The 12,362-nt window shown below is 38.2% G+C and overlaps 1 protein-coding gene and 1 long non-coding RNA gene across 25 annotated transcripts in view; one reads left to right on the forward strand and one right to left on the reverse strand.

The window, feature by feature from the left end:
* Positions 1-12,362, forward strand: part of LOC148002471 (uncharacterized) — a 219,017-nt gene that overhangs the window by 85,614 nt on the left and 121,041 nt on the right. The gene's annotated exons all lie outside the window — the stretch shown is intronic.
* The window catches only part of Samsn1 (SAM domain, SH3 domain and nuclear localization signals, 1), a 50,226-nt gene continuing 46,703 nt past the window's right edge, over positions 8,840-12,362 (reverse strand). The window contains exon 8 of the mRNA NM_130821.2: positions 8,840-9,039. Within this exon, the coding sequence (NP_570834.2) occupies positions 8,840-9,039 (200 nt within the window). The remainder of the gene's footprint in view (positions 9,040-12,362) is intronic.

Consider the following 12,362-nt stretch of genomic DNA (forward strand, 5'->3'; position numbering starts at 1 on the left):
AGCTTTGTTAATTCACCCGCCTTCAGCCCCCATGCTGGAGTTGCTTATGTGTACGGTGCTGCATTTAGGTTATGGATATTTGAATTTGGGTCTTCATGCTGGCTCTGTTATCTCCTCAGGCCCCTTCATCTGTTCCTGATAATCACAATTCTAATGGCATTTAGGCAATCACACAATCCTGCACGCGATTCCTTCCTCCAGATCCTTAATTACATTTGCAAAGACCCTTTACCCAATTAAAGTAGCATGCACAGGATTCCCTGATTTAGGGTTTGCTGTCTTTGGAGCAGTATTTCAGCCTACGACCTTTGCTCCACACACACTTCATTATTGACCAAGCAGTGAGATACTAAATGATATAGAGTGGCATATTTGTTCTCATGCTCACAGGAATGACTTGTGCTGAAGAATTATACAATAAACAACACCGTGAAAGAGATGCTACTTAATTAGTTGGCTGTGGCATCTGCTAGGATCCAGTCTTCAGTTTAGGACATTCACCTGTACCAATGCTAATTGTCTATCCCAAAGCAAGGTCATTATGCTGCTGATTGTTCCCACGTTAAGAATTTATTTTGGTCTCCATTTGACACTGCCTTTACACTGGTGTTGACTCCTTAATCATATGGAGCATGATCATGGACCCATTTCATCTCTCAGTATACCAAGAGGAGTGAACAATGACCAACTAGGCTATGATAAGCTCTGTAGCAATCAAAGACAAAAGACTCTCGAATGATTTCAGTAACATTTTGAAACACAATTCGTAATAAATAGGAAGAGTGTGTTTTCTTCGTTCCCTAGCTAAGAACTGCTAAACTGCTAGTAACCTAACTGCTGATCGAGGAAGAACCTTCTAGTTTATCTTACTGCATTTATTTTTGATTGCTTAGTAATAATATCATTCTTACCACGAAAGAGAACAGGTTTTACATACAGCATACTTTTATCTCCTACTATGGGATAGATATTATGTACAACATCATTTCTAACACCGTTTCTATCTTTACCCTTAGGCTTATAGTTTTCTATGGAATTTGCAAATTCCTCAAAGTCACAAAAATCTCTGCATAACCATTTAAAACAACCAAAGTCACACAAAGGACAGTTTAGTTGGGAGAAGGTAGGATACAGAAAAACAAGAATACTCAAAATTGCATAAATGTCCTCTAGCTCTTTCCATGTTCTGAGGGCTAATGTACTGTAGCAATTCATCAGTCATTCTAATAGTCTTTTAACTTTTGTCAGAAAGCCTACTAAATGCTAACATCTTAAATGCTTAATATTTGAAAATGTATTTCCATTAACCATGAAAATTATCTGGCCATCCATATTTTGAAATAAATTCCTTCAAGTCTTAGAGTCCCAGAATTTTGTGTGTTAGAGACCAGTGTTAGGGAGTAATATTGTGTATAAAATGTAACTTCGAATTAGAGAATTTTAGATAAGAAATGTTGCTAATATAATCCTAGTGTGTATGTGATATCAATTTTATACAAACTCCCAAAAAGCTATTAATGTCAAACATTTCTGATTCATTAGTTATTAGCTGAATTATGCTCCTGTATCATTCTATTTTAGTGCATAGTTAATGGGTGAATATTAATGTTGGTAGATGTCTTTTGTCCTAATAGAAATGACCCTGTATTTCATTTAAAGGTACTGTAGGCGTGGTTATTGCTAAGAGGAAGTTTCTGGTAGCTAGATTGACCTAAAGTTTATTGTGATAATATCTTATTATATCATGATAGTTGCTACAGTCTCAATGACTCTAAACTTCTTGGAAAAATAATTATTTATGTGGGGTCATGAAACAGATAAGTTGTTGAAAATTTGCAGGGCATATGTTTTGGTGGTATGAGTGGAAAAGTTTTATCTTTCTCCTGTCTATTCCTGGAATTACTTGACTGTCAACAGGAACCAAACCTGGGAGTAAGATAGAAGTAAATGACCTGAGACCATTGAAACATAGTCATAGAAAAGGCATTGAGCAAGGCTCATTGGATTCATGTATGACCCAGTAACTAGCAGTCATGAGGGACAAAAGATGAATGCACTACCATAATTCATACAGAAAGCAGATGGTACTATTATATATAGATAATTTAAAGGGGTCCTATTTATAAGGAAATTAATTACAGAGGTGTGAGCACAGAATAACCAAAAATGTCTAGAAGAAAGTAAGTATACAGCCTTAACAGATGAGGAAAGGAGACATTGTTAAAATCTGAAGAATCATGTGTAAAGTTACCTGACGTGGACTGGCATGTGATTGTTTTTTTATTAAGGGGGACTGCTAGCACAAGGTAATGTTATGGTAGAACAAATTTTATGGGGTTCGCATTTTCTGCTGTACCACCAATCTTCTGATGGAGCCATCCATTCACTGAACCCAAGTAGTACCTTCAATGTACAAGTCCAAGAAGGAGGCCACAGAGATGAGCTTGGTGTGGATAACGAAGTAATATTTATATTAACAACATTTTAAGCAGTGTTCTCTTCCAGGGTGCACTTAATGAACTGCCTTCATCTGTAATTAATCACACATTTTTAAATAACATAGAGAAACATGATCCAGACAGTCCACTACCATTCCTCTTTTAGTGGGTTTTTTTTTTGGGGGGGAAAGAATGTAATAGTGTGATTGAAGTGTCTGCGGTTTATATCTCTAAAGCATCCCTTACGATTTCACTTTGGTATGTGGTTTGCCTTCTAATTATAGTCTCTAGTAAATACTTAAACATTACTTCCTGAATCTTGGATTCTAAGACACAATAAAAATGCAAAGGGGAATATGTTTGTTTCTGTAGAGAGAAGCAGATTTCCCCCCAGGGCATGATCAGTGAATGCTTCAGGAAGAAATGAGTAAAGGTTTGAAGAACAGTTGCAGAAAATAAAGTTACTGCCGAGCATAAGTCCATGCAGCCTTCGGGTACAAGCTCTTATGTATCTGCTTTTGTTGAGTTCTCTATATTTTTATGAATATGCATGTCAGGGAAAAGCCTTCCATCTGCTTTCTTTTAGCTGATTCTATCACATTTTGAGTTGTGCATCATTATTGAGCTTCAGAGAAAGATGATCTTTTACATCACATATGGATATAAAAGAGTGAACGACTTGATGAATTGCAAACAAGTATAATTTATATGGACAAAGTATGCCAAAAGTGGTTTTCGCCCCATTTTCCTCTGCAAATGGTAGGGTTTCTGCCCATTTCATTGGCCTGGTGCCCAAGAACTTAAAAAGAAAATGATCCTCTTAGCCGGGTGCATCACTACTCCATTCCTGCCCTCTGAGGAAACTGCTCTAGGGCTCACTTGGGATCCCAGAAGCTCAAAGATAACACAGAATCTACTAAAGTCAGCTTCTGTTCCTTTATAGTTTTTATGTTTGTAAAATATAATATAAAACACAGCTAAGTGTTGGAAATGGATGCGCCAGCGGTTTTCATGATGCAGATGTGGAAGGAGAGTGATGGAAAGCACATATACATGCTTTGTAACATGTTAGCATTTCAATGGCTCATGGAATCTTCAGCATAAATGTGCGCAAGCTCCCTATACATGTATCTTAGGGTTTTAGTGCTGTGAACAGGCACCATGACCAATGCAAGTCTTCTAAGGACAACATTTAATTGTGGCTGGATTAAAGTTTCGGAGGCTCAGTCCTGTGTCATCGAGGTGGGAACATGGCCTCATCCAGGCAGGTATGGTGCAGGAGCTGAGAGTTCTACATCTTCATCTGAAGGCTGCTAGTGGAAAACTGACTTTCAGGCAACTAGGGTGAGGGTCTTAATCCCACGCCCACAGTTGTACACCTACTCCAAGAAGGCCACATCTCCTAATAGGGCCACTCCCTAGGTCAAACATGTACAAACCATCACAATATGTAAATAAATTTACAGTACCTATGTAAGAGCTTCTCTGTTGCCCGTAGCTCAGTCTGGCTCTGTAACTTATGAAAAACCAAGACCCATGACAATAACAACCCCAATTTTAATTTTCATTCGTTAAAGTAACCAACAATTTATATATTTAATAAATCATTATTAAAATAATGATTCCTTCCATGTCTAAGAGTAGAGAACCAAGGCTAAGTGCAGTACGGTGTCTTTCTGAACCGATCAGATGCGAACAATGAAAGAATGCATCACGTAAAGCCTATGAGCTGAGTTCTCCACAACAAGCTCACTCTCACTCACTGCTTCTGGCCAGCCAAGTTAGTCTTTAAACCTCCGGCCATTTATGTGTGAAACTTTCAAGTTCCTCTAAGTAAATACCAGTACGATTTAGCAGCGAGGGCTGCCTACATCTTACGGCTGAGCTAAGTGAGCGGAAAATGAAGGTGTGGATATCAGAATTGTAGTGGCTTTCATCCAGACACTTCCGGGATGGAGTTGAGAACTTCATAGACACGAACTGTAATTTCTACCGTTTTTAGATGAAGAAGAATCACCTTTTCGTGATAGATGCCTGAATACAGTCACATGGTTCTCAAAAGCAGATAACTCCATAGCCTTTAGTGTATAGGTGCACATACACAGAGACTGCACAGAGGAGTTCAGCAGTTAACGGGGTAGAACAAAATCCAGTTACTTCTGTTTGATTCCCACAGCTCCAACACCTATCAGAGTTAGAAGCTGCTGCTACTCTCAACCTCCTTAGGTTCTATTGACTTATCTCTGAACCTTTTTGTACATACAGTAGGCTTGCTCCCTTTTTCAAGAATATTTGAAGTGTCAATGCTACCTAGATAGGAAGTCTTTTGGTGGCAGTACAGAACAGTGCTGTGTAAGAGGAGGGACTATCTAAAATGTCATCATATATTGTTCTCAGAACTTATGCTCACAGCGGAAATTTCTCAACATGAAATGTCATCAGTTTGGCCACACTCAGGAAGTTGCAAAACACATGGTTCTAACCTCAGTGAAGTGGAACTCGACTGAAACCTAATAGTCAGCTACAGACCACTCTTTTTAGTGTTTTTCCATTTATCTCCCTTTACAACCTGATTAAAAAATAAAAAAAGCACATAATAACACATTTTAGTTAAAAATACTGTTCAGGTTTACAAATATCAGTTATAGGATAAATGGAAAACTAGAACTGAAATGGTCTAAATTTTGTATTTATCAAAAAAACAAAAAAAAAACTGGATTGGATGATGCTGACCTGTAATCTCAGTAACTCAGGAGCCTGGATCAGGAGGATTACGAAGATTAAGGCCATTCTGGACTTTATGTAGAAAAAAAGAAAGAGACAGAAACAGGGAGAGAAGTACAAACGCAGAGAGAGACAATCAGACAGACAGAAAGACAGACAGATAGAGAGAGACAGAGACAGAGGCAGACAGGAGAGTGACACAGTCTCTGCCTTACACACTTGGTGTAAGGTTCAACCCCAAATATTGAATATTGGTTTTATATTAGAACGTTTTATTTATCAATGGGAATAAAATTTTTCTAACTGTATCTGATCTCATAGTTAAATTTGCTAATATTGGAAACCTCTGGGATAAGTTCATCACTGCATATGAGAAAGATTTTTACAGCTGCTTAAATCTACCTGTGAATGACCAGTTCAAACAGGTAGATTCTGTTGTCTCCCAGTACGCATTCTTTGGTCCAAACGACCTTTATTGAACAAGTCTAAACAATGAATGCGATTGGACATCTTGCCAGGTTTAAACCTACAGAGCCAATAAACATATCCTGTAAATACTAACTTCATGGCTTTCTGACTCTCTTCTCATCTGCTCTTAGGAGCCCAGACTCTCTTTCTAGAAAGAGCAGCCGGAGATACAGTTCCCTTGGTTCACTGGCTTTCGGCAAGATCTTTCTAGCTTTTCTGTGTTGCTCCAGACAGTGCTCTGTGTATTGGCAATAAGTGAGAAACTGATTCCTTCTGACTTTACCTCCTTGGCATTGATCAGACTGATGCTACACTGATTCCTATAGACATGTCCTCATCAGCTCTTTCTCCCAGCTACTTATACTTCTTGGGGTTTTTTGTTTGTTTTGGCTTCGTTTATGGGTTTTGTGTTTATTGGGTTTTTTATTGTTGTTGTTTTAAACTTTTCTCTTTTCTTCCTTTTGTAAGAACTCAGACTTTCTTTGCTATTGTCTTCCCAAAACCTCTTTAGGGTATCCTTAAATTCTTAAGTAGCATGGAACTTTTATTTTCAAGGGATAGAAATTGGGAAAGAGTTTAAAAATTAGGAGACTGACATTGTTTTATTGTTCCATAGTTATTATCCAATGTTGAATTTCCTTGTATCACCATAAAAATATATTAAATTCTCTTGAACAACCTGAGAGAGAAGGAACAGGACAGTTTAAAATTTAATGATGTTAATACCTGTGCTGCACTCAAGAAAAGTTTCTAGACTATTCTACCAAGAGTGGTCACCGTAGTCAGGAAGATGCCCACTTTGCTGGGAAGGAAATAACAGGATGCACATGCATCTCATTTTATGCTGCGCTGTTGGTGAGATTAGGTGTGTTAAAGATGCCAGAGATTAAAGCTATTGTGTTGTCCTCAGCATTTAGAATATTTTACCTTGCCTGAGGTTTGTTTTTTACCTTGTATTTATTTCATTTTTTAAGTGTGTGTGTGTGTGTGTGTGTGTGTGTGTGGTGTGTGTGTGTGTGTGGTGTGTGTGTGGTGTGTGTGTGTATGTGTGGTGTGTGTTTTGTATATGTGCCTGTGTGTGGTATGTGTGTGGCGTGTATGTGTATGTGTGTGGTGTGTGTATGTGTGTGTGTGGTGTGTGTGTGTGTGTGTGTGGTGTGTGTTTGGTGTGTGTGCCTGTGTGTGGTGTGTGTGTGGTGTGTGTGCCTGTGTGTGGGGTGTATGTGTGTGTGTGTGTGTGTGTGTGTGTGTGTGTGTGTGTGTGTAGCTGTATGAGCGTGTCTGTGTGAGGTATGCATAGAGACCAGAATCTCTAGATTATCTGCTCCCTTGGAGCTGGAGTTACAAATGTTTGTGAGCCACCCTACTTGGTTGCCCTGATCCAATCTCTAAATCTCATGATTAAGGAACAAGCTCTCTTAAACAATGAGCCATCTCTCCAACTCCACATTGTCTCTAAATACATTTACATAACTTGGAGGAATTCACCTACGTGTGGCTAAGAATGACTTGCTAACCTACATAAGACAATATTCCAGTTTTATATGGAAAATAATTGCCATCCTCAATACACTGGAGCACCAATTTTCTAAGTGTACCTTCTCTAATAGGTTTGGCTACATACTGGGTATTTAAAAGCCTATGCAAATAAATTCTGTCATGAGGAGATTTTGTGTAAAAGCAGCTGTGATGTAAATAAATACAGAATTTCTGTGACCAGCAATATAGAGAGAGATGTGAAAACACTAAGAAGGAAACACAGAAGGGGTTTATGAAACTTTCACAGATCAGGCAACTATTTTATGGTAGTTTGGGGACAAAATAGGGGGACAATTCATCTGTAACTAAAAGAAAGTCAAGAAAGGCACTGGAAAAATACCTAGCTCATGGACTTCATGAAGGGAACTATTCATTTGGAAGCTTGTTAGTAGATTGGTGTGGTCAGATTCTATACTGAAAGGTGGAGGTCAGAGACAAAACTCCTAAGAAAGGTTAAAAGTACTTGGCAAAGAACTTGAGTACATTTACATTTTGTACTAAAATTAATGAGAGGCCATCAAATGCTTCAAGCAAGTAGAATGATTTGATTGGGGTCATAAAGATTTTTCTAGAGACTCTGTGGGGATGGATTTGAAGGTGGGATACTCATTGGAAAGATGTTACATGACACATAAGAGTCCAAAATGTGATGGCGGCCCTGAGTATGAATGCGATGTCATGACTATGGAAGACTAACTAGAGGTAGCATCCACAGGACATCAGTAGTGAATTTGTCTGAGGAAGATACACGCAGAGCAAAGAACAAAATAACTTTCTATTTCAGTGCGGAACTCATTTCAAAAAAAAGAAAAAAACAAGGTATGGTAAAAATAAAACAAGAGAGGCATTTTTATGGGTAAAACAAAAGGTTTAGGCACATCCATCTGAAATCGGGAGTATTCAGGACGTTCAGTAACATGGATCTGGAGTTAGATGGTTTGGAAGTCACTGTGTTACCTAGGACTGACTAGGTATGTACAACATGGTCTAATAGAAACTTTCTTTAAATTATAATATTAAAATACTTTAAATAACTTTAGTCTAGCAAATATAATATGTACATAGTTTATTTTATTATTATTATTATAGCATACAAAATTTTAAAAATATTTACATATAAAGATAACATCTCGGCAACTATGTTTACTAGACCAAACACATAGAAAATTGTTAACTCTATCTGCATATCAGATAACAGAGTGAAGAAACAAACAGAAAATTGTTACTAAAACTCCATCTTGCAATAAAACAAAGTCTCTAGTCTCAATATCCACTTTCCTAGTAATTAAAAATGAGTACATATTCTACCCATAGAAATTAGTTCAACTGAAACTCCTTCTACAACATATTCAATAATATATATTAGTACATGGTCTCCATGTCTATATTTTTTACACTTACGACATAAAGGCAAATAAGTATATACCACACAGGGGCTTGCATTATATCTTTTTTCTAATATAGGTAGGTAAACTTTAACACACAGGATTTAATAAATATACGTTGTATGCACCCTCACTCATGGTTGAGAGATACAAATTTGCAAGTCCAGTCATTCAGATTAAACCCCTTGCCCATTGGGATGCATTTGGAACCCCTCCATTGGCTCCCGTAGCAGACAAAAAGCTCGAATGGGATTCAGCTGTGGGTGTGGACACGAGGGTGTGTGTTCAGTCACTGGGCTCCGTGATGGAAATCTTCTGTACCATGTCAGGCAGACTTTGGGACTCTGGATCTTCTTTGCCATTATCTGAATTTCCTGATGAGATGTAACAGCCAGAGTCCCTCGGGCAGTCATCTAACTGTGATTCACTCAAGATGTCTGGGTTTGAGGACAGAGGCACAGGTTCCTCTTCATGCTCCGCGGCAGCTGTAAATGGAAAAGGTGCCCTGGTTACGAAGAGCCATGGAAACTTTTCTATGACTGTCACCTTCAAGCATTGTCCTACTTAGCTTATTCCAATACTGCCTTTATTACAGTGGAAACTCCTGTGAACGAAATACCCACTAATTGGTTATAAACAAGATCGGTACACACAGACATTCAAACTCTTGGATGTCAGAAACTCTTCACTTTTAGTTTCATGTTATCCATGTGAATTGCCTATATGAGCAAAGTCCAATATGGACCCTCCGTTTACATTAATAGTATGTTGCCAAAGAAAGCAGATTGTATGCACAGCATGAGAGACGCCTGTCCAAATATATCTTAAGGGATCATTAGAAAAATTCATATGTAGCTTGAAGTATAATCCAAGTGATTTTGATGAACCGTTCTGGAATTATGAATATGTGGATATGTAACTAAAAGATTACTCACTGTGAGCAACTATATAGCAGGTTTCCAAAAACTTGGAATTTAGCTAGTACTATTTGAAATATCCAAAATTGTCCTACATCTGCATTCACCATAAAAATAAACATAAGGAAAAGAGGCAGATTTTTGAGTATGATTCCAAATTTCCCAGAAGTACTTTATAAAACTTTAGTTTGTCTTAGCACCTTTGTAATTCTAACAATAGTTTATTTCATGATTGATTCACTAAAGCACTTTTACATACCAAAATAGTATTACACTTTAAAATAAAGACTATTAGAACTTGAACAAAATGTATCTCTACAAATCCTAGGCAACTTTTTTATAATGTGACTTCTTTCAGGGTTCCTTTATCATTGGCTTTCTCTCTGTCAATGGGACGTTTGTCCTCTTTGATACTACAGATAGACATTTTGCTTTATCTTGAGCCAAGTCCTCCAGACTGAAAACGAATCTCTCGTTGTCATCTCTTAGCTCTGACAACATCACCAGCACATCCTTTGATTTCACCTAAGAGCTGGGATTCGCCACTTGTCAGTTCACTTCTCCCACACTGGGACATGCAAGCATGTAGATTTGTAACTGAGGCCAAAACTGTGCTGTAAATTCATAATCGCATTGTCCTGCACTCATCCAATTCCAGTCAGAAGAAAATAAAGCCAAGTTTCAGTGTTTTCAATTGACTCACCTAGTGCTAATTAAGTCCTTTTTAGGAATCTGTCTTCATCTTACATGTTTTTCAAGAGCATTGTCTAGGTTTCATCTTGACACTGTTTGTTTATTCTCTGCCATCTATCTACTGAATCCTCACTAACCTCTGACAGACACGAGAACTGAGCCCTGGTGACTGGGTACCTGTGTATGTAGGGAAATAAGTTCCCTTTCATGTATCAGAATGGTGGTAGTTATGTGTGACACTTAAAGATGAATTGAGAAAATAGATATTTTCTGATTCTGCAGTTTCATTATATATACTTGCTCAGAAAAACGGAAACCACTTCCTGGTCTATTTTTCTTCAAAATGAAACACACTAGCTCCTTTAACCCTTTCCTGGATTTTATTTTTAAACCATAAACCCACATTTATCCCGTTCTCCAGAATAAATTATTCCTGATAGATAATATCAATAGACTTTTTAATATATAAATAATATTCTCCTGGTAAATGTTTGCTACAACTTTCAAGTTTCCTGGTATTTTGCCATTGAAGTCTGGTGGTGTGAATAGTTTGATCAAAAATTCATCTACCGTGCAGTATTTGCTGTTTATTCGCAAAGACCCTTAAGTCAGGGAAGATTGATTTCAGTGGACTCAATGAAGATCGGTCACCTGTATTTCCAAGTCCTCCTCTGTGGACGGCAGCCCTGTGTGGTCATCCCTTTTTTTGCATTTTTATTGGATATTTTATGTATTTACATTTCAAGTATTATCTCCTTTCCCTGTTCCCCCTCCCCCTGCTTCTATGAGGATGCACCCTCCCACCTCAACACCCTGGCATTCCCCTACACTGGAGAAAAAGCCTTCACAGGACCAAGGGCTTCTCCTCCTATTTTTGCCAGATGATGCCTCCTACACAGGCGGCTGGTCCTCACTTTCTCAGGCGTTGTTTTTGTCCTCTGCCTTCTCATTTCATGCTATGAAAAGAAAGATACAGCTCTGCGTTCCATTTTACTGTCACTTTTGGAGAAAGCTAGCCTGACTAGTTTCTACTCCTAGTTTCCACATTAGTAGAGACCACCTTATTCGGGTTATCATCCCGTTAGTCCTGCTGTGGAAAAAAGGCCATGTTTGCTCATATTAAGTGTTGGTTTATTACTCCAATGTAAAAGGAAAAGCCCTTAGTTACTTTTGTTCAGAATGAAATTCTAAGCAAAACTTGGAATCATGAGAACCTTTTACTCTTGGCCCCCTGTCCTGTCCAGGTTGAGGAAAATTTGTGACACAGTTCTGAAGATGGACAACTGAGGTTCAAACGCCTCTGATTTCCAAAATTATTTACTCTTCTCTTTCAAAAACAAAGCAAAAGAAAACACTTAACTTCTGTTTTCATCCTCAGAAGCTTCTACACATTCACCACAGATGACCACAAAACAGTGCATGAAGCTGATCTTCCCGGAACACTCATCCATTGTTTTAGTAACGAAAGAACATTTGGTTTCTACCTGAGAACTGCTCTCTCCCTGGCTCTGAACTGTAGGAGTGGCTTTGCTTTAAATACAAGTTTGTGACTGTGAGAGCCCTTTCTGCAATTTTTATGAAAAAAGAAAGTCGTTTCTCAGTCTGAACGTTAAGCATTCCAGTAATTTACAGAACAGCAGTGATTTGCTAATGGTTTCCTCATCAAGTGAAAACATGACTGTTCTCCTCAGATGCCTCCCACCAGGCATGCAATAATTCCAGGTAGGTTAGCAGCTGGAGCCCCTCAACTGTAACTATAAAAAGAAAAGGCAGGTCATCATACAGCTCCGCAGAGAGGACAGCTCCTAAGTACCCCAGCTTTACACTTAGATGGCCAGATTTCCTCCTCATTTTCATCTCGACACTAATGTCAGAGATTGCTAGAAATGCTGGTCTTACTTTAGGTATAAATAACAAGGCTTCCATTGTTATTTTATTTGTTTGGGTTTTCTTTTCTGCCTACAGAGAGAATAAACTCACAGTAATGTATTCATATTATCTTTCTAAGTCATTTAGAGTGTTCACGTGTCAGCAAAATAGAGCAGACCTAACTGGCCTACCTAGAAATGGAAAACACAACCTGTGTCAGCTATGTCCTGTGGTCTAATCATCTCAGCTAACCGGGCAAATAACACATTGTACAAAGAAACAGTTTAATGCCCAAATTATGGACTTCCCAGAGTACTTCTGAGTGTATC

The sequence above is a fragment of the Rattus norvegicus genome, chromosome 11 (assembly GCF_021556685.1).
Source record: "Rattus norvegicus strain SHRSP/BbbUtx chromosome 11, alternate assembly SHRSP_T2T, whole genome shotgun sequence".
Taxonomy (NCBI): domain Eukaryota; kingdom Metazoa; phylum Chordata; class Mammalia; order Rodentia; family Muridae; genus Rattus; species Rattus norvegicus.